Source organism: Pygocentrus nattereri, chromosome 21, assembly GCF_015220715.1.
Source record: "Pygocentrus nattereri isolate fPygNat1 chromosome 21, fPygNat1.pri, whole genome shotgun sequence".
NCBI classification, from domain to species: Eukaryota; Metazoa; Chordata; class Actinopteri; order Characiformes; family Serrasalmidae; genus Pygocentrus; species Pygocentrus nattereri.
The window spans coordinates 30,223,698-30,246,836 of record NC_051231.1 but is presented as its reverse complement, the minus strand read 5'-3'; the positions used below and the strand labels follow the sequence as shown (position 1 = coordinate 30,246,836).

General features: G+C 42.5%; 1 protein-coding gene across 3 annotated transcripts in view; it reads right to left on the bottom strand.

The window, feature by feature from the left end:
* sort1a (sortilin 1a) overlaps nucleotides 1–22,552 on the bottom strand; it is a 50,326-nt gene extending 27,774 nt beyond the window's left edge. For 2 of the 3 annotated variants that reach the window (XM_037532195.1, XM_017711140.2), the window contains exons 1-2: nucleotides 22,141–22,401; nucleotides 3,347–3,406 (exon numbers count right to left, since the gene is read on the bottom strand). In XM_037532195.1, the coding sequence (XP_037388092.1) occupies nucleotides 3,347–3,406; nucleotides 22,141–22,401 (321 nt within the window). Of the gene's footprint in view, nucleotides 1–3,346; nucleotides 3,407–22,140 lie in introns of all 3 variants that reach the window. The other variant, XM_017711132.2, reaches the window with a different exon arrangement.
* Nucleotides 22,553–23,139: the final 587 nt, after the last annotated feature.

The window sequence follows — 23,139 nt, the reverse complement described above, 5'->3', positions numbered from 1 at the left end:
ACCACCTAAAGCAAAGGATTTCTCCTCACGGCCCACGACTTTCTGCAGAAAAAAAAGCTCATTTTGGGGGCCAGTTTCACAGTTTACCCAGACTAAATAATTATTCTCAGTAATGCACCGATATGGGAGTTTTGGGACAATACCTGATATTTTTCACATACATATCTGTCAATGCAGATACATAAACATTTAAGAGTTGAAGCCGGGACTACATCCACCTGGATTAGCATTACAGAAAAATATGACACAATCGTATCCTTGGTGAGATCCTATACAGGAACTTAAATGCAGTATTTATCTGCACATTTTTGCACAGACGTTCAATTTATTTTCTGATGTTAACATATTGGAATATATAGATTTCCAAAAGTATTCAGTCACCCATCTAAATCATTGAATTCAGGTGTTCCAATCACTTCCATGGCCACAGGTGTATAAAGCCGAGCCCCTAGGCCTGCAGACTGCTTCTACAGACATTAGAGAAAGAATGGGTCGCTCTCAGGAGCTCAGTGAATTCCAGCGTGGTGCCGTGATCGGACACCACCTGTGCAACAAGTCCAGTCGTGAAATTTCCTCACTACTAAATATTCCACAGTCCACTGTCAGTGGGATTATAACAAAGTGGAAGCGATTTGGAACGACAGCAACTCAGCCACGAAGTGGTCGGCCACGTAAAATGACAGAGCGGTCAGCAGATGCTGAGGGGCATAGTGCGCAGAGGTCACCGACTTTCTGCAGAGTCAATCACTACAGACCTCCAAACTTCATGTGGCCTTCAGATCAGCTCAAGAACAGCGTAGAGAGCTTCATGGAATGGGTTTCCATGGCTGAGCAGCTGCATCAAAGCCTTACATCACCAAGCGCAATGCAAAGCATGGAATGCAGTGGTGTAAAGCACCGCCACTGGACTCTAGAGCAGTGGAGACGAGTTCTCTGGAGTGACCAATCACCCTTCTCCATCTGGGAATCTGATGGACGAGTCTGGGTTTGGCGGTTGCCAGGAGACGGTACTTGTCTGACTGCATTATGCCAAGTGTAAAGTTTGGTGGAGGGGGGATCATGGTGTGGGGTTGTTTTTCAGGAGTTGGACTCGGCCCCTTAGTTCCAGTGATAGGAGCTCTTAACGCTTCAGCACCAAGAGATTTTGGGCAAATTAACGCTCCCAACTTTGTGGGAACAGTTTGGGGACGGCCCCTTCCTGCTCCAACATGACTGCGCACCAGTGCACAAAGTAGGTCCATAAAGACGTGGATGACCGAGTTTGGTGTGGAAGAACTTGACTGGCCTGCACAGAGTCCTGACCTCAACCCGATAGAACCCCTTTGGGATGAATTAGAGTGGAGACTGTGAGCCAGGCCTTCTCAACCAACATCAGTGTCTGACCTCACAAATACACTTCTGGAAGAACGGTCAGAAATTCCCATAAACACTCCTAAAGCTTGTGGAAAGCTTTCCCAGAAGAGTTGAAGCTGTTATAGCTGCAAAGGGTGGATCAATACACACACACACACACACACACACACACACTTTTTATCTGTCATAATTTCTGCTTTTCTACATTTTATTTTTTACTTTTTCCAATATGTAAAATTGAGCAAGTAAACAGTAAAATGCGCAAAATGTGTTCTCTTTAGATGTCGACATACTTTAAATCAACAAAACATGTCATTTAACCAAGAAACTATCTAACCTTTTGCATACAACTGTATTTATAGATGCTTACAAATGCAGATTAATCTATAAAATGCAGACATTCTAGTGCAGCAGCACAGCATCATCTAAAGCATTCTGCAATACAATAAATATAACACAAAATATTATTATAATATTTGAAAAAGTAGTTTTTTTATGCCATTTCTTTTATTAAAGCAAATATCTACCAATAACAATCTGATTCTGATATTATTGTGCATCTCTAATTATTCTTTAGGTGCCTGGACTTAATATAGGTTCATAATGAACTGCTATTCCTGTTGTTATCAGAAGAAAACCTTGCATCTCCAAAATGGTACATTTACAGGAGAAGGACAAAACCTACATTACTTTTAATGCAAGTCAAGTCAAATGAAAAACGACAAAAATGGAGATACAAGGCTTTCGTGCGACAACAGCAATATATAAAATAGCAAACTGAACATCTAATGAAATACCAGAGAAGAAATCATTTTTGTGGTTTACACTAAAACTCTTGAGCAAGCAATTTCATAGGCCGCTTGCTGACTAAGGGCTGATTCTAAGGGCTATTTCCGTCAGTTAGATTTAGAGTGGTGGTCTGCGGTTTAAAGAAGCAGAGCACTGAGCGTCCTTTGGAAATTTGCTCTGGAAATTTGCTCGCTCTGGTTTGTCAATGACATGCCATTCAGACGGGTCACATTCCACACACTCAGAGCATGAAGTCGGACTCACACACTCACACACTCAGAACAAGGCCATGAGGTCTCACACGGCTGAGGAGATTCAACAGAGCAATACAAAAAAAGCAACTGAGAGGGTTTTAAAGGTTACGATGGCTGTAACACCAAATTAAAGCCACCAGTTAGCATTATGCTACTTGGTAAGTGGTAGTTACTAGCCTCATGGGGCCAGACATGATCTACTAACAAGAATACACGTCTGAAGACGACTGGCTTGGCTATGCAGCCCATACCAAAAGTTTAACAAGTGTCCACCCCCCTAAACCCCACCCCAAGTACTGCCAGTCCCTGCTCTTTTGAGTACAAATTGTTTTCCCTTGCAGAAGGTAATGTTTATTTTTGAGTCGGGTTTTTTGGTGGGATGCATCCACAGGCTAACAACAGGCTTGTTGTCAGTTGAGCAATATTGACACCATCACCAGAGGTGGAAAATTCAGGTCCAGAAAGTAAAATCCGTCCCAGGATTTTGTTCCAACTGCCTGGACAGCTCTGCTGGTGGTTTGATCTAGCTAAAGAAGCCAGGCTGTTGGAACAAAATCCTGGAAAGGATTTTTACTTTCTGGACCTGAATTTTTCACCTCTGACCACCACCCCGTACTTTGAGCTCCTCCTTCACAATGCGTTGGATTGGTTTAGAAATTTAAACAGCGTTATTTCTGACCGAAAAGGCTGTGAAGGCCCTTATTAACAATGTGGGATATCACTGTTCAGTGGTTTCTATCTAAACTCAGTGAATGATTTATACAGCCCTTTGGCTAATCTGGTGGAAATGTGTGGAAATTGCTATGCTTTGGACCCCTTGGCCCTATAGTTAGGAGTCCCACAGAAAAAAAAACAAAACAAACAAACAAAAAAAAAAACACAACAACAACATTTCAACATATTTAACAACATATTTAATTTTCATATGTGGCAGCAATGGGGACACTCACCCCTGTTCCATCTCCAACCCAGGCAAGAGACACAGAGCCGCTCAGGTCATTAAAGGCATACTGGAAAAGAGAAACGACAGAAAGTGAACAAAGCATGAAACTCGCCCATTACAGCTCAGTACATACAGCAATAAAAGTAGGTCATTCATAACGAGGCTTCTTTGTGATATTCTAAACATGACTGAATTGGATCTCTGTACGGGATGATTTGGGACATTATTAAGTGACAAAGGACTTTTCTGATTCAGGATTTGGAAGCTTGGAGGAATGATGAAAAGCCACAGCAGTATGCCCTTTCTGTCCTTTAAACCAAAACCAGCTTCTGGCTTCTATTAAATTCGGCTCTCTGCATTTCTCTCCTGTCCTAATAAAACGGGCAGATGACCATGGACCCCAGAGAGCGGGTCAGACGGACTCATCCAGAGGTGTGTTTTCGTTTCGAGGCCTTGTGTCGTCTTTGTTTCTCTTTGTTCATTCACATCAGTATTTTTATATATAACAGTTCTGTGGTTCTCCGTCTGGCATGTCCTCTAAACAGTTACTTGAACACAAAGTTTTCAATGTCTGATCTTAAAGGAAAAATTCAGAGAAAAAAAAAAATCCAATGTACACAATTTTCCCCCTTCACCTCACAATCAGCCAATCAGCCAATCCATTTTTTATCTGAATATCACTTCTTTAGTTCTGCACAGGAGCCTAAAGCAGCTAACAAGTAAGATTAGATTGTGTACACCAATTAGCGCTGTGCTAAAACCTGCCCATCAAGAAACAGACAAAAAGAACAACAGTGCGAATTCAGGCTTCAGGGTGGCACAACTACTGTTTTCAGCTTTGTGCTGTAATTTTTATTAGGTCTCATTTTTACATATATCCAGCGTGGAACCGTCAGGGCCTTCTAGGCCTTCAGAAAAGGCCTAATGATATCCGGAAACAAAAATATGCTTGTAATTTTAACTCATTTTTACTTTTTAGTTTAATCATCATGGCTTTATTTGAACTCTGCCCGTAATGCAGTAATACTCATTCCATTTTCTGTGGTATCTGGGTAAATACAGGCAAGTGAGCTCTGCCATTGGTCTGGCCTTCAGGAGCCCAACAGGAGGCCGTATGCTTGAGACTAACTAGATTAGCATTAGTCAGGATTTGACAGTGGAGTCAACCAATCAGGGATGACTGGGTCCAATTTTGTGAGGAAACACTCTGTATTAAAGCCCCATACACATCGCTGACTATGAACACAGGTCATTATCTCACCAGGTTTCAGTTACTTGTTAGAAATGGAAATCAGCCCAAGAAGAGCTCTTTACTGAAAGAGTTGCTGCAAAACTACAATATTTCAAGGAAACCACTATGTTCGTTAAAGCCTGTTACACAGCGTCAAACAAAAAATGTTCACAAGCTTCAAAGGTACAAATCTACAATGGTCAAAAAATGTCCAGCGTCAGCTTAGTGCTAACATACTATTAGAAGTCTCACTGCGCAAGCAGAAAGTAGCCTAATTGAAAAGCTGTTTTGGTTCATTTTTTACATTTACGTTTACAGCATTTAGCAGACGCTCTTATCCAGAGCGACTTACAAGACTTACAATGTTTTTACCGAAGCTGAAGGCCTAGCCAAAAGGTCACCGTTTGCCACAGTAAATGATAGTATATCAAAGCGTCGGAAACCACACAATCAAGTATATTTAAGAATATTTAACAACCTGCCGTTGTTTGGGGTTATGATTTAGAAATGATGCTAATTATTGTGTGTATCGCTGCTGTCGAAACAAAAACCTCCAAAATTATAACTTTACAGCAGAAGGGAAAAACTTTACTTTTAATGCACGTCAATGGAACCGGATTTTTTCCAAGTCATTTTGGATTGTTTCTTTTAGTCCATTCATCATAAAATTTACAAACAATATAAAGGGCAGTGGGCATTTTCAAACTGTCAAAAACGGCAAAAATAGACATACAATGTTTCGCTCCAACAGCAGCGATATGCTTCCATTATGGAGTAGACAAAGTAACTTTTTAGCTCCGGTGCAAATTAACGAAGCAAAGCTCAGACATGTCTTGGCTAATTTGAGGCATGGGGGAAAAACATCATAGATGCAATGAAAAGTTCAGCTACTTCTACAGAAGGAAAGAAGAAGCTTCGATTTAAATCTAAATCAGGTGCATGTAGTCATTCCACATGAATGTTTAACGCAGTAACACTGAAACCAAACTTCCATGAACCGACTGTTTCTCTTCCTTGTTTTACTTTATTTCTGCACTCGTCCTCTCTTCTCTCTCTCTCTCTCTCTCTCTCTCTCGTTGAACTTTCTTTTCTTCTGACAACTTCTGTAGCGCAACTAGAAGCTCAGACAGCCGCTATTATTGCAACCCTCAGGGACTGGAACACAACGGAGATTGAGTATGGGGGAAAAAAAACCTGGTCTAGGGCTCCAAGAAAGTAAGACAGACACTCTCTCATTCTCTCACAAACATTCACACAAACAGACACAAGTGGAGGAATAAAAATACAAAAGAAAAGATAAACAACGCTGCGCTGTGCAGCCCTATCTTAACTAGATTAACACAAAACAGTAGCCACGTCTACACACAGCCTAAAAATCCACTAATAATCAGACTAACAGCTCAATCGGAATAGATTATGTCCATGTACACACTCCAGTCGGAATAGTCTAATCCGACTGAGGCCATTCGGAATATAATTTCTATTCGGTTGAACGAGGTGGGTAATCCTGTAAATAATATGTTAGATAGAAGAAGAACAGCTGTGTAAACATCTGTATCTGCTTAAATTCCCTATCAGAAAGATTAAGTCCGCTCTGCATGCGTGTCGCGTCATAGCAAAAGTTCATAGTGTTCAACATGGCGGAGCAGAAACTGGTCTGTGGACTAAGAGGAGACTAAGTTTACGCTCTGAGCTTTAAAAGGAGGCGATGGGACGGACGTCCAGCTTATGCATCTCAGAACCCGACGTCTTCCTCTCTACCTTCTTTAATAAGAACATGTGAAGTATGTTTTCCTGAGTCTGACATCAGTTTAAAGCAGCTAAAAACACAAGCACTGCTCACTGCTGCTCATCTCCCTCCGACTGGACTCGTGATGCTCACTGTCACGGTAACGTTTATTCTAAGTGGTACCCCATGCATGCGTGGCATTTTGGACTGGATTACTTGTGATGAGCATGTAAACGAAGATTTTTCATCAGACTGTTGAGTAAAGTGGGGGTGGTAGAAACTACAAAAAGTGAAGTATAAGCCATAACTGATGTGTTTACCAAGTGTTGTTACATATCGCAGTAGGAAAAAACTGCAGTATGATACTCCAGCCTGCTAGTTGACCAGAATCTTTAAAACCACCCTTTTTTCACTTTTTACCTTGTTTTGCACACAGGAGCAATAATGACCAACACGGCGTTTAGCAATTTCTAGTATTTTTGACCTCAGTGCCAATGAACTGGTTGATGACAGTGCCACATTCTGAGTTGGACAACTGTAGTTACTCTATTTAATGCTATGTGGCATGTTTGGCTACATTCATGCTCAAACAGGCCATGTATATGTCCAATCCTTAAATCTCATGTAACAAACCTCCCCACATTCATCCCCAAAGTGACAGTAGTATCAGTGCTAATGCAGTGCTCAATAAACCCCTCCTCTCCAACTGATAAACACTGTGCAATATATCATAACTACTGCTCTAATGACACTGACTGCGCACTTTACCCTGTAATATTGCTGCAGCTCTGAGTGAGTTATGTCTGTAATATGTGCTTTTAGTGTACGTCATATCACTCAGTGGCTGCTGTCATGTAAATACAACAGATCTGTGTCAGATGCCCTGTAAATATGCAAATAGATATACTTCCATTTTATTTCTCTTGTACTTTAATTTATGTCTAGATTTATTTCTATTTTTCTACATATATTAAAGTTTATGTGCAGTTATATGTCTTGCTACTGAAACTGCAAGTTCTTTCTTTCTTTCCTTCCATCTATCCACCCACTATAACAACTTACATACTGCTAATTTAACATGCATTAAAATTAAGAATTTTTTTTTGTTACAGTTTTGGAAATATGGATTTTTAATATGACCGTGCCAACATGATTGGGCTGAACACAAATGTAAATTCATTTTTTTTATAAAACATTTCAAAATTTCTCTGTATAATTCTGGATTTTGCAGTGGAATAAGCTCAAAAAGGGCTTTTGAAAGTCATAAGAGCTGAAATGTCTAAGTCTGCTGTCCTGACAGAGCTACAATGTTTACCCGGTGATTTAACTGCATGTATGGGTTCTTCTGTCAGTCATGTTTTCTGAGCTACATTTAGAACCGCGTTACGGACAGACTGGGGTTACACACAGACTTGTGTGAGGAAGTGGTTCAGGCTTACAAGCTGTACTTTTAAAGGCTGATTTTAGCCTGGTCAAAACAGTAATGAACAGCAATCGCGTCTGGACTCGGGTCAAACTGTAGAGCGACATGCAAGCCGAGCAGCCTGTAACCCCACAGACGGTGAGTTAATATGCTGTACTGAGCTCCTGATCGCTGGGGTCGTGCTCTATGGGTAATGCCGTGGTCAACACTGCGCACACACACGCTGGCTGTCTGGGTCGTGCTTCCTGTGATTTCAGATGAAGCAGAAGTAACAGGCTCTGCTTGGCTAAGGGCCAGCCCGGCAATGTCCTTCAGTAAAATAAATAAATAAATAAATCAAAATCAGGACATAATCTGATGCTACATGTAGGAGATTACTAATACTAAATAAAACGTTTGGCGCTAAAATCTGCAGTTTCTGACTTTATCTTCTCTATAATCGCCATAATCACCACACTATTATCAGTCACAGATAATCATGATAACATTTTCTCCAGCAGGAGAGACTCGGGCACAGACTTCACACATTTTGGGTTTTTTGCTATAAAATTTGAAAGTTTCTTAAACAAATGTTAATAATGTTTTAGGGTCGGCAACATGTGGCTTCAGAACCACATGTGGCTCTTTTACTGTCCTGTTGTGGCTCCATCTACATTTACATTTACGGCATTTGGCTGACGCTCTTATCCAGAGCGACTTACAATTTGATCATTTTACACAGGAAGGCCAAGGTGGTGTTAGGAGTCTTGCCCAAGGACCCTTATTGGTATAGTGTAGGGTGCTTGCCCTGGTCGGGGATTGAACCCCAGTCTACAGTGTAGAAGGCAAAGGTGTTAACCACTACACTAACCAACCACCGAACCACAGCCGCTCCACAGCAGAATTAATTAAAATAATCCTCCTTCGCATTAAGATAAAACTCTGCTGATCGTTCGACAGAGTTTTAACAATAAATGGTCTTAAACGGAGTAAATGTAGGCTATATTTCCTAATTCACCAACGTTTAACTCTGAAGAGTGGTGTGCAGACTGCTGGTCAACATAGCAACGCAGACAATCTCGCCTAACTAGCAGTTAACGAAATGGCAAGATTTAAGATCAACACTGATAATTTGGACGAACGGATTTACTGCATTTATAATCATTCCAGCTGGTTTCCTGATACAAAAAACACTAAAAAGTCACGAGGCTGAAGTCAGCTCCTCATGCGAATTCTCCCGTTACACCTTAAATGGTGCAGCAGTTACATTCTGGAGCCTCAGGCACCATTTAAGGTGGAACAGGAACATTCTAGTAAGAAGTTGGCGAAGCTGACCTCAGCCTCTCAACGCCAAACAATGAGAGATATTTTATAAAAAACTTTTGAGGAAAAGTTTCCTGCTGGAGATGTGAGAAAAGCAGCTATAGCTGAGCTTAAGCTTAAAGCAGAGCAGAGCAAAGTCTGTTTTCTTGTTTACATTATATTTTTGGCCTGCACTAGTAGTCTACCTCACGTTAGGCTGAGCACTTCTTTTTCTTTAATTTGAGTTAGCATAAATGTTTATAAAACAAAAAAGTAATGATAATAATCTGTAATATTTTGGCTTTTTTAGTGCGTTTTTACATGTATAAACAAATAATACAACAGCATTGGGAAGCCAAGTGATTAATAAAGAAGAGAATGAATGACAGGGTTAGTAAAGCAACAGAGAGCAGAGAACGGAGAGCCGCGAAGCTGTGGAAGAGTCAGCACTGCAGCCTGACGGTCAAGCTGGGCTGAAGGAGTCAGAGGTCGTACTGACTCAGCGTGAGAAGTGAGCACAAGTGCTGAGGTTTACGTCCCTTGAGGGATGGGAGCTGCGTAACGGTATGCATGCAGAATCCTGCGCACGGCTGGTGCACCGCCGGCTAAAACAGACGGCTGAATAACGGGCGCTGAACGGGGGCTGAACGGGGGCTGAACGGGGGCTGAACGGGGGCTGAACGGGCGCTGAACGGGCGCTGAACGGGCGCTGAACGGGGGCTGAACGGGCGCTGAACGGGCGCTGAACGGGCGCTGAACGGGCGCTGAACGGGCGCTGAACGGGCGCTGAACGGGGGCTGAACGGGGGCTGAACGGGGGCTGAACGGGGGCTGAACGGGGGCTGAACAAGCGCTGAACGTGGGCTTTATGTGTGCGTGTGAGAAAGACTGAGGAAGAGTGTCCTCCCTCGTTCTTTACACCATTCAAGTTCCATTGGAATGTCTGTGTGTGTCCCACATTTTAGGCAGCCTGACACACTCATTGAGAACGAGAGAGAGCAAGAGAGAGAAATAAGAGAAAGGAAATGAGTGTGTGAGGGAAAAGGGAAAAGAACAGGAGAAAGAAAGAGCAAGAGAGAAAGAGTGAGAAAGAGCAAACGAGAGACAGAAAGAAATAAAAGAGAAGGAAAGAATGTGAGAGGAAGAGAAAAAGAAGAGGAGAAAGAAAGAAAAAAAAAAACAGGGAGAGAGATAGAAACAGAAGAGAGAGGTAAAGAATGTGGGAGGAAATGAAAAAGAAAAAGAAAGAAAGAAAGAAAGATATAAACAGAGAGGTAAAGAATGTGGGAGGAAATGAAGGAAAGAAATGAAAGAAAAAAGAAAGAAAGAAAGAGGGAGAGAGATAGAAACAGAAGAAAGAGGTAAAGAATGTGGGAGGAAATGAAAGAAAGAAAGAAAGATACAAAGAAAGAAAAAAAAAGAAAGAAAGAAAGAAAGATATAAACAGAGAGGTAAAGAATGTGGGAGGAAATGAAAAAAAGAAAGAAAGAAAGATACAAAGAAAGAAAGAAAGAAAGAAAGAAAGAGAGAGGTAAAGAATGTGGGAGGAAATGGAGGAAAGAAATGAAAGAAATAAAAAGAAAGAGCAAGAAAGAAAGCGAGTCAGAGACCAAACGAGAGAAAGAGAAATAGAAGAGAGAGGGAAAGAATGTATTAGGAAAAGAAAAAGAAGAGGAGAAAGTAAGAAAAAAGAAAGTGAGAAAGAGCATGAGAGAGAGAGAGAGAGAGAGAGAGAGAGAGAAAGTGTGAGATGAAAAGAGAAAAAGAACCAGACTCCCGAGTGGTGCGACCGTCTAAGCGTTGGCCGCATCATCAGGAGATCGTGAGTTTGATCCCTGGTGATGCTGCAGCCGTCCGTACCCGGGAGTCCAATAGAGCACGACTGGCCTCGCCCTCTCTGGGTGGGTAGGATGGCCCCCCTTCTCCCCCCATCACTCAGCATGATGCTGGTCAGAGCGTCTGTTAGGTGATGTAACAGATCTGGCTGTCGGCGCTTTCCTCTTTCCTCTGACTGCGTTCGGCTGTCCTGTGACGTCGCGTGAGCGGCAGGTCAAAAGGAAGCAGTGGCTGGTTCCACAGGTCGCGGAGGAAGCCTGTGCTGCCTTCACCCTCCCAGCACTGGTAGTGTCGTGTGATTGGGGGAGTCCTAACTAGTGGGTGGGACTGGAGACGACTAAATTGGGGAGAAAATCGGGTAGAAATCTAAATAAATAAAAGTAAGAAAATGAACAGGAGCAATAAAAAAAGAAAGAAAGAAAGAAAGAAAGAAAGAAAGAAAGAAAGAATAAGAAAAAAAGCAGAGAGAAAGGAACAGAAAGAAAGAAATAAAAATGAAAAACAAAGGAGGAGACAGAAGAGAAAAAAATTAAAAAGACAAAAAGACAGGGAGAGAGAGAGAGAGAGAGAGAGAGAGACAGAATGAGAGAGAGAGAAAGAATGAGAGACAGAGAGAAAGAATGAGAGAAAGAAAGAGACAGAGAAAATAACAGAAAATGAGAGAGAGAAAGAATGAGAGAAAGAATGAGAGAAAGAATGAGAGAAAGAATGAGAGACAGAGAGAAAGAATGAGAGAAAGAATGAGAGAACGAGAGAGAGAACGAGAGAGAGAGAGAGAGAGAGAGAGAGAGAGAGAGAGAGAGAGAGAGAGAGAGAGAGAGAGACTCTACACATGTGAGAGAGCAAATGTCAGTGAAGCTAAGAGGGGCTTAAAAGAGGTCTTACCAAGAATCAGTGGACCACAGATAAACTGAAGGCAAACCAAGCAGCAAACAGAAACACAGCCCCTCTCGCTGTTCTCATCTGCCCATTTACAGCCCATAAGGCCCCATTAGTCTGAAGAGCCTGCTGCCTTCAGGGCGAGCCTTCACAGCATTTCTGCAATTCCACCTCGCTCCCCGGGGACCACCGCCACTCCACCGCTCGCACAGCTCTCCACACTCAGTCACACTCCCACACTGCAATGTTCACAATTCTATTTAAAAAGCTGAACGTGTTCCCACAAAAGCAGTGAAGCTCATAAAAACAAAGGGAGCAGTGGATGTTTCAAAAGCCCAGGCAAACAGGTCCGATGGAAACCTGCACTCGGCCGTTCCAAGCTTGAGCACAAGTTTCCACGTTAGTGGACGCAGACCCGTTGGCCTTCCTTGTCTCGTGTAACCCACTCAAACATGGTTCCGTTGCCCTGGGTTAAGCAGCACGTGCTCTCGAGAACGCTGCGAAAACAACTTGCTCAGAGCACCTGCAGCGAATCTACAGCCAGGCTTTCACAGAATGTGCTTTTTTTTTTTTATTTTGTGCAGCTGCTGCCAATCACACTGCCCGTCTCGCCTCCTCTACATTGGAGGAAACAAACAAAACAAAACACCAAAACAAACTGACACTCAGTAGGAGTATCTGACATTTTGATGCTGGCCAACTGCTGACAGGCCTGCTGAGCCTGGTCCAGCTTTATGAGGGAGAGCGAGAGACGGCATGAACAAACGTCTCCCTTCAGCCTCAGGGAGGCAAACTAAGCAGCTGACGGCAGCAACAAACTCACCCTGAGGCAGTGTTTAGAGACAGCAGGCTGTAAATGCTCAAATCACGGTTGTTTGTGGCCATTAACCTAATCAGAGCGTTTCGAGGAGCAGACATAAAGGCCTTGAGATGGCCCAGCTGATGTGAGTTGCCCAATGACATTTGGACTTCTTACAACTTTGCAGGGGAACTGGAGAGCCACTCTGACCAGTTTCACTCAATGTGGTGAAGAAATAAAGAAGCAAATCTGTGTCAGGACCAATATCTCCAGACCGAAGGGCTTCATACACGAGAAAGAATTGAAGAATCAATAATAATCTGACGAAAAACCCACAATTTTCCCACCTAAAACTAATGTAGTCCATCTGTGAAGATGCGCTTATTCTCCAAAATATACTTCTGTAGAAACCACATCAACAAGTAAATATGTATAGCATGTGTAATTAGGCCTACTTATTACATGATCATAGATGTTCCATGTTCGTTGGTTACTACTGCAGCCAAACTTCCCCTTGGAGATCAACAAAGTACATCTACTTACACTATCCATCCAAAGTTTGTAGGCACCTGCTTAACCAATGCTTCTTCTGAAATCAAGGGTATTAATAAGGAGTTCTGCTGCAGTAACAGTCTCTACTCTTCTAAGAAGACTTTACACTAGTGGTTTGAACATTCCTGTGAGGATTTGACTGCATTCAGCCACAAGAGCATCAGTGAGGTCAAGCACTGATGTTGGATGATCAGTTCTGCATCACTCCGGCTCTTTCCAAAGGAGCTCCATCGCTCCAGAGTACGCAGTTCCACTGCTCCACAGCCAAGCGCTGGGGGTTTATACCCTTTTGTTTTGGACATATAGTGTATCTACTTGAAATTACTTAACAGCTCAACAGGGTTTCAGGGTTTTAGTGGCTGCTAACTGACTGGCTAAAACTCCCATAAAATGCAATATTATATGGATATAATAATGATAACCTGAGATGCATTAGATTATAGCATACCTCGAACTGGAGATTTTTCTATAAGGCCCTACAAAAACAACATTTAATTACTTATTAAGCTCCTCATGGTGATACAGGTTTGTTGTAACAGTAGCTATTATTGCTTATGCACAACACCGAGGAGTAAGAACAGTCATCAAGTGTTTTTACAGGCTAGTAGCTCATGATGCAGTAATTTTTGAGGTTTGCACATGCACTTGTGTTACTGTTTAGCCGAATGGTTAAGTCACTCATTATCCAGGCGAAAGAGCGTGGCTCAAGTCCAAAGGCACTTGTTGGTTCTAGTGCTAATTTCCTGAGGTAAGGTCATTTAATGTCATCACAGCTTGTAATGAAATGTTTATCGCAGAAACTACTATCACAATAACAATGAAAATACTATTCATCATCTAGCCCTACTCCCATCACAAGAACCTTTAGCTGGCTTGGGATTTTTGGCTTGATATTCCCTTGTTATGACGACGTCTCACGAAAAAAAAAACAACAAATAACAGTTAAAGTGATCCTTGTAGCATCACCTGAATGATATAATCTAAACCCTACAAGACAGGCTGTAAGACTGTGAGTTAGCTGTAGCATAAGCTTCTCCTGTACAGAGAGAAATAAATAAATAAATAAATAAATAAACAACATCGGACATGGACACACATAATATGGTGGGGGTTAAAAAACATCACCCCTCCCTCCTCCTTTCTCCTACCCCCTTCACCTTCTCTTCAGAGAATACAAATACGAGGAACCCCATTCTTCTGCCTCTCTTGGTCCCCAGTTCCTGAAAGCAGGTCGGCTTTAAGCTTCACAGGAGAGGTTTTGTCCTTCCTCCTCCTGTACATACTTCCCAGCAACAAAAAACATAACATGACTTCAGACAGAATATTAAAAAAATCAATAAATAAAATAGATATTTCAGTGGTCTGGGCAAAGTAAGCAAGGAAGAATCCAAAAGCCGTTCCAAAAGTCAGCAGCATTTAGACAGGTGTGCATCAATAAGACACGTTTAAAAATCGAGGAGCTGGAGAGTGGACAGCGATGTGTGTGTGTGCTTTAGTTGGAACGTACATAAAGTGTTTCCCACCGGCGTGAACGACATTTAAAAAAAAAAAAAACATCTCCCAAACATCAAACTAACTTCTCTTCTGTTCAAGTGCATCATGTTTACTTTTATGGCTGAGCTATCGTTTTAAAAACCCCAACCTGGCGACTTGTAGAGCGGTCGCACTGTGTTCAAAGCTGCCGCTCGGGCTCGCAGGTCATAAATTCCACAAGGCAGGAGGAAATACTGGGAGGCGGATTTCTGCACTCTTACACAACACTACCTAAAATGTGCAAACATGCGGTAATGTCGGGAAACGTGTGGTTCTGTACCGTTCGTTCCACGAAAACCCTTTCCTCAGACCTCTAATAGAAAGCTGTGTTGGGAGACCGGTTAAAAATTCTTGGTAAAGCTGGATCCAAACACTTGACTGCGGAGACTGGAGCCAATCGCACCATATTAAGGGCATGGATTGAAAGTTGCGTTACTTTAGTCATAAAAACATGTTGAAGTTGAGCAATATCCTACGAATTCTTGAAAAGAGCTCCTCCCGAGAATCTGTTACTCGCTGTGCATCGTAGAATTATGAGTTTCCTTTGGCAGCGCTGCTAATGTCCATAGGAAAAAAATACAAGCCTCGACCAGCTCCAAAAGATCCATATCTTAAAAAGCATGAAGTGGCAAAACAAAGAGAGCCAAAACTGGCCTCTGGACGAGGCTGCTATTACACGGCCATGTTCACGGGAATGGGTGTAACTTCTAAATACCACCTCCTGGACTGTGGAGGGCCGTGGTTGTGGAAGGCGATATGAAGGTTAAAGCTTAAGACCTTAACTTTAACATATGAAAATAAGAAGTAACTGGTTAGAGAACAGCTCTCGTTCACTTTACTCCACCTAGGGTTGCACCATTGGACAAAACATTAAGATTATACAGCTATTTATTGCTTTGCAATACATTAAAATGCATTAGTGAATCATTAAAGGCCCCATATCATCAAATATTGCTCAATTATTTTTTGTAGTATATAAGCATTTCTAAAGTTTCTAAATGTGCTGCTCCCTCCCGAGTCCATATATGGAATCTAAGCTAATGTAATATAAATGAAAACAGCCTGTTTTGGGCCCAATCCCATTTCTTCTTCTTACCCCTAACCCCTTGGAATGGAGTTACAAAGGGTAATGGCTGAAATCTTGCCCTACGAAACGAGAATCCTCAAAAGACTACTAGCCCTGCTCTGCTGGCAACCCGGTCTGACTTCAGGTGATAAGAGAGAAGGGAAAAGTTCAGTAGCCGAGCTGTAGTAACATTTAGGGTAACACATGCTTTCAAAGAGGGGTTTAAGATAATTACTTATTATGGCCCACCGCTAATTCTTTGGTGATATGAAGCTGAAGTCAGCTGTTCTTGCTCGAATTTTTCTGTTCCACCTTAAATAGTGCAGCAGTTACATTCTGGCGCTTCAGGCATCAGAACTGCTGGACTATTTAAGGTGGAACGGGAAAGTTGGCTGCTAGCTACTGAAACACTAGCATACTTTTAGCGATTTTTCATGCTTGTTATGAAGAAAATGACCATAACGCATTGAAACGACATTAAACTCAGATAATACAGTGGATTTTTTAACAGAGAAAATTCTCACGTGCCAGCAGTTACACAAAAAGAAAAGATGCCTAGTGTCGAGATGGAGAAAAAAAATACCAAAAACAATTTATTTTTATTTAGAAATACTTCAGAAGAAGTATTCAATGCTTATTCTTGTGGTGCAGTTTTGGGTCACGGCAAAATGTTAAGCAAAAGTAAATTAAAAACACAGCTTTGCACAGATTTGCTGAGATTTTTTTTAGGTGGTCCTTTTTGCGCTTGAGTTTGACACACCTGGTCTACATTATCAACAACACTGTCTTACGTTTTAGATGGGGAAGTTTAACCAAGTATCACAAAGCTCTGAACTGCCTGTGGATGAGTTTGACCAATCAGAGGCAGCCAAATCTCAGTGTGTTGTGACAACCACCTTACTGGCAGTCTGGCACACTACATCCTGGGACCAAGCCTCAAGTGGATATTCTGGTCTTGTTGGCCCAAAGTAACAGGCTGGAACCTGTTAGATAGTTAGTCGGTGGTTGGTTAGTGTAGTGGTTAACACCTCTGCCTTCTAGACTGGGGTTCAATCCCCACCTGGGTGAACACCCTACACTATACCAATAAGGGTCCTTGGGCAAGACTCCTAACACTGCCTTGGCCCCCCCCTGTGTAAAATGATCAAATTGTAAGTTGCTCTGGATAAGAGCGTCAGCAAAATGCCGTAAAGGTAAATGTAGATGTTTTCCCAAAATTGTTCAGCTCTAGCTACAGGGCTCATTTGCATATTGTGATATTAGCAAAATAGTGCAAAATATTTTGATATTGCAAAAATGTTACTGAGATAATAATTAAGAGAATATCAATCCCAGATCACACCAGCAAAGCTGCATCCCCCCCCCCTTAACAAACACACCCACTGTACATTCAGGCCAATTCTACAGCTTCAAGAATTTGTCAGCCTGCCACTCATCTTTGCCAGAAAGAATACAAGGCCGCGGGAGCCAATAGGCCGACCATAAAAGAACTGGCTCCGCTTCCACTCCTCAATGACTGGCGCTGAGCTAAGCTTCATCGTGCTTTCTTGCAGAAAGTTCTGGATTTGCCTGGAGTAATAAAGCATGGAGCTTCACTGCTGTTTCAACAAACAGAAAGCGCTCGGCGTAGGGCTTACTTGGCACGGAGGATGCTCATCGTCGCTTTCTCACAACGCCTGCGCTATTAATGCATCTCTGCAGAGGGAAAGGTCAGGTCAGGCAGAAACGCTGGAAGAATGTGGCTAATTGAATCAACAAGAAGGAGGGATAGAAAGAGCTAAAGAAGGGGACAGAACGAGAACGAGAAACAAATACACCAGCCGAAAAAGAACTTTTTTTATCAGGTAAAATCTCAGCTGTGGGTTGAGCTAACGAGCAATCTCAGACTGCGTATCTGAGGCACGGTCACGTTGCACCATGTTTGCTGCTCATGTTTTCACACTCGAGTGCTTCCTGCCGCTACTTCACGCCGTTTTGCAACTTTTTTTTTTTGCCCTGTGATGTTGGTCTTTGCTGGCAGGAGCATCAGAGGTGTCCGTCCAGTTTCAACGGCTTCATTGTGCACATCAGCGCTTCAAAAACTCAAAGTTTCTAAACGCACTGCTCTGTCCTGAGTTCATATATGGAATCCAAGCTAATCTAATCCAAGCGAAAGCAGCCCGTTTTGAATTCCCCGTGTTTGTGATGTCACAAAAACCAGCCCATTCAGCCTAGAGCTGCTTCGCCCCAACCATTATTACTGAAGCTATAATGAGCTTTTCAGTGTGGACTGCCTTTTCAAAGAGGCACAACACAGGACAGCCAATCAGAACAGAGCTCCTTTACATACATCAGTCTTAAAGGCACAGTAACGGAAACAGCCTCTTTCTCGTTATCTAAGGGATAAAGGTTGGAAAAAGCACATGTAAAGAATTACAGCAGCATCTGGTACATAAATCCACACAAATGTCCTCAGATTAAAGACTGGCCTTTGGTTCTTTGACCAAAACTAATTTAACTAATTTAATACATTTTTTTCAAATCAGCCACTCGATTTTGCACTTTGATTTTGGTCTTTGCTGGCAGGAGCGTCAGAGGTGTCCATCCAGTTTCAGCAGCTTCATTGTGCACATCAGCACGTTACTTATGCACTGTTGCACATGGCTCTACGCTGAAGACACTGAAAGCAGTCATTTAGTAGCCCTGATGATTTACTGGCATCAGTAAACAGCATAACTGCATGACAGTGTTTAGACATGGTACTGTGCGAAAGTCAGTCAGTTTATTTTCATCAACAGCTATTAAGTACAAGTTATTCGTTGTTTAGCATCAGGAAAAACGCAGACAACAGAAAAATAACACACAAGCTTCAACAACTAATCCTAATATCATTTTTTCCAGTATTTAACGGGTCCACCGTCCACCTTTAATACAGCTTCCACTTTTCAGGAGACTCACTTTCAGTTTTCCAGAGAAACGTGCAGGGACGTTTTTCCACACCTCCAAAGTTCAGTCTTAGAAGTTGGTTGCATTTTCTGCTTCTCACCATCTGAACCCATTCAGGGGTGTTGAGGTCTGGACTTTGGGGTGGTCAGTCCATTTGTTCGGAGAACATCAGCAGCTTCTTCGATGTTCCTGCACACGTCCTTTCTTCTGACTGTCTCCTTTTCTCAGTGAGGTTCTTCTTGAACAGCAACTCCTTTCAGACCCACAGCGCTGAGTGGTCTTCTCACAGTGGAAGGGTGGACAGAAACACCTGTGGATGTTTTCAGATCTGAAGCAGCTTGATTGGCTCCTCTCTCTCAAAGATGAAAGCTTTAAGTGCTGTTTTCCTGATGGAGATGTTTTTAGTGGCCTACTAGGTCTTACAGGTGGTTGGTAGTGGTCCCATTTCTCCACAGATTTAAATCATTTTTTTTTCTTCTTTTTTTGGAAACTCTTGTTTTTTTCCCCACTTATTTCCTTTTTCATTTTCCCTTCTTCAACTGGATTACCTCATATCTAATGTCTTTAGAAACATCTCCTGAAAAATGAGCAGGTTTTACATAATGTCCATTTGGACTGGACATTAAATAGACTGAGGGTGGTCACTGACCTTTGCAACATCCTGTCCATTCAAAAGATCCCCAAAGATCTAAAACACTGTTTTCTTTTAAAAGACAACTTTGTTATGTTCCCATATGAACGTGAATGCAGCCGTGGCAAAGCTGAATCACCTGATTCCTGAGTGTCAGTGCCTAATTACACACACATGGCCAGATGTTTTAGGCAGCGCAAGTAGCTGGTCAAGGGCCACACTGTATTTGTTTTTTCACTTTAGTCTGGTTATAAATGCTATTTATCTCTGGAACCAACTGTTTAAAGTTCATATTTGCCAAACAAAAGCCAGTTTGAGAAACTCTGAAAGAAATCAATGAAGTTAAAGGGCCCATAGCATTAAAAAAATCCTTAAGATTTTTTGAAAATAAGAGCGTGACGACTGTTTTAGTTCACTCCCCACTCCATCCATGGAAAACAACAGGCAAAAACAGCTCGTTTTGACTCTGACTTTCGACTCTTTTTGTGATGTCACAAAAACCAACATATTTGCTCATTCAACGTGCATTTACATTTACATTTATGGCACTTGGCAGACGCTCTTATCCAGAGCAACTTACAATTTGATTGCTTTACACGGGCAGGCGAAGGTGATGTTAGGAGTCTTGCCCAAGGACCCTTAGTGGTATAGTGTAGGGCGCTTACCCAGGTGGGGATTGAACCCCAGTCTACAGTGTAGAAGGCAGAGGTGCTACCCACTACACTAACCAACCACTCACCCATTCACCTATGAAGTAAGAAGCATTTCAGCCTGGACTGCGTTTTGACTGAGGCACAATACAAGTCAGTCAATCACAACCAAGTCATTCACATAAGTTTTAAAGGCACAGAAACAGCTGGTCAAAAGTGGACCAAACATTTGGCCCTGTGTTCTGACAGACTCTGAGTCAAACCTGAGTCAAAGCATCAGTTAATCATTAAGCCCTCTGTCTGTTGCATTAGGTCGTCTCCAACAAGAGAAAACACTAGACTACGCAAAGCAGGGACCAACAGATCTGAGAACAGGTGAGGTCTGTTGTGCGTTTTAAAGGGACAGAGTGCCCGATTACCACATATTTTTATAGACACAACTACACAGGCTGAGTTGATACATGTTGAGAGATGCTTGCATGACCTGGAATGTCACTGGCGTTCTAGATAACTGCACAGACTAAATGCACCCACAGGAATAAGCGTATACGCAGATCTTATCACTTAAGCCCACACTGTCAAACTATTTGGATCAGTTATTGGCAGGTTATGAAGCTTTTTAGGTTTCTTTCCATCCATTTATTTAAAGCCGAATCCCAAATGGCTCTCCACTGGACTTATAGCACACAGTTTGGGTGGAGAGGCCGTTATTTCATGACCTATACAGTGAAATATGCAGAGAGTAGGGAGCCATTTGAGATTCAGCCTATAAAAACGTATGGAAAATGTCGGACTGGTGTGTAGGGCAGCTCATCCAACTAAGCAGCTTTAAACCAGAATCTCTTCTATGGTAAAGTCGGTGTGGAAGGAGACCTACTGAGTAGGAGAGAGAAGAGAACAGAGACACTGCAGTGAGACAGAAAAAGAGACAGACAGACACACAGATAAATAGCAGGCATGGCACATCGGTATTGACGTGTGTTCTATTGTGCCACCTCTAATAGCCAAAGAGACAGAGAGACAGACAGAGAGACAGACAGCCTCTGCATTTTAAAGCTCAGAGCAAAAACAGCTCAAGGTCTCATTACTGGTGCAGTGAAAAAGGAAAAAGTGGTATCGTGCAAAATCTACGCTAACAGTCAGGAGGAGAAAACATGAATCAAATCCAACACTGTAACAAACCCGCCCCGAAAAAGGTTTTGGTACTGTGCCTTTAATACAGCCATATGTAAATGAGCTGTGTTCTGATTGGCTGTTCTGAATTGTGTCCGCCTGGGCTTGTAATGTGTGAAAGGGCATGGCTAAACTCTTGTCGGCTGAAAAAGTATATATATGTAAAAGTGTTGGTTTTTGTGACATCACAAATACAGCAAATTCAAAGCAGGCTTCTTTTGCAGCTCAGTTCTTTTATATAAACTGGGAGTGAACAGCACCTTCTGAAACTTGGACGTTTCCAGATTACATTAAACTCTTCAGAAAAGTTATTTTATGTACTAAATGCTTTTTTTTTTTTACCAAAAAAAGCTTTTTGTACATAAAATAAACAGATGGCATGCATTTAAAGGGGAACTGCACCATTTTTCAAAAATCTCCAGATAACTTTATAGTTAAGATGTAAACAAAGTTACTCAGAGTGATTTCGTTCCAAACTTACAGAGTCAGAATTGTTCACAGTAACAGTAATAGGAACCAGACGTCTGGACAGTTTAATGCCTCTAAACACAAAGTTATCACATGAAATGGCTATGAATTCCCAGCTTAATACTTAACAAACTGCTTTATAAGAGTTTTGTGACAAAGTCCTGGCCTAAAACGTCTAAAATCTCTTCAGGGCGGAAGGGTACATGCAGAGCGTTGTGAGGCAAAATAGTCCCTAAAGAAAACGCACTTCAGATTTTCCACTACTTTGCCACCATCTGCATAAGCTACATTACACATAAAAACTCAGAAGACACGTGTAGGTTCACTTGTGCTTTTGGATAATGAATAAAATGTCTATATTTGTGTTTTATACTCGGCGATTCCTGGTTCCTATCACCACCAATGTAAAGAAATCAGAGTCTCTAACTTTCTCACCAACGAATTCTTTAACATCGGACCCGTGTTTACACCGCGACGCAAAACTGCAAAGAAATTTGAAAATTCGGTGGAATTCCCCTTTAAACAGCTAAACTCTCTCGGTTGAAACCGAAATGGAGATTCGACTGAACTCGGCTGCACAGAATGAAGTGAAAACAAGAGTCCAAAGCTGAGTAAACACCACTCACAGTATGCGTGTTGTCCTTTAGCCTGGACTCGTAGCCCTGCAGGGAGCCACACGAGTCTCCAGCGGACCCTTCGCTCCTTTTCACCTTCCCGTGGCCCGTTAGCGGCAGCGGCGAGCCTTTAGAGCCGAGAGCGTTTCTCCATGTGTGGCTCCTCACAAACGTCGCCTGCGCCCCCCGAGCGAGCCGCCCTCCGTCTTCAAAATCCACACACAGCGCCACAGAAGACAATAAAACCGTAACACACCAGCACACGGTTTTCATATTTACGTTAAATAACAAAATGAGGTGGAATTATTTACTCTAAACGTATGACTGAAAGTTTGACAGAACCGGACATCTCAACGACGCTTCCAACGGTCGCTCCGCGAGACATCTCGCTTAAGCTAGGAACGTCGGCCGTTGTGTACACTGATGCTCGATGCCCAGGCTGTAGGGGGTGGGACAAGCCCTGATTGGTCGGTTCAAACCGCCCATTCTTCCAGCCTCGCGCGTGTGATTGGCCACGCTGAGCGGCTGCTCGTCTTCCATTGGTCGACACGCCTGTCGCTTCAAGACACCTTGCCCCAGGGCGAGGTGAAGTTGAGTTAAAGCGAACCAGTGCGAGGAAAGTGGGTTAGCCACGGCCTCCTGGTGCTCGGTCTGCGGGCTCTGATTGGACGGCGAGGCACCAACCTCTTCCCCTCCCTGTTAACGAGGACAAAGGGGCCATAACAAACTAAATACCCCACCAACTAAATGAACTCGGCACACTTGTCTCGCTCACAAACTCAAAGGTTCTTTAGTAAAGAGAACTGTTCTGCTTAGAACCATGAGTTCTATACAGAACCATTTCATGCTCAAATCTTTTTTTTTGCATGGTGAAATGGATCATTAAATTGATGGAGAATGTGTGTTATGGTTCTACAGAGAACCTTTTTGAAAATGGCTCAATACATTTGATTGATGACCGTCCGTGCGACTGTTTGTCTGTCTGCCTGTCTGTCTGGCTTCTTGAATATC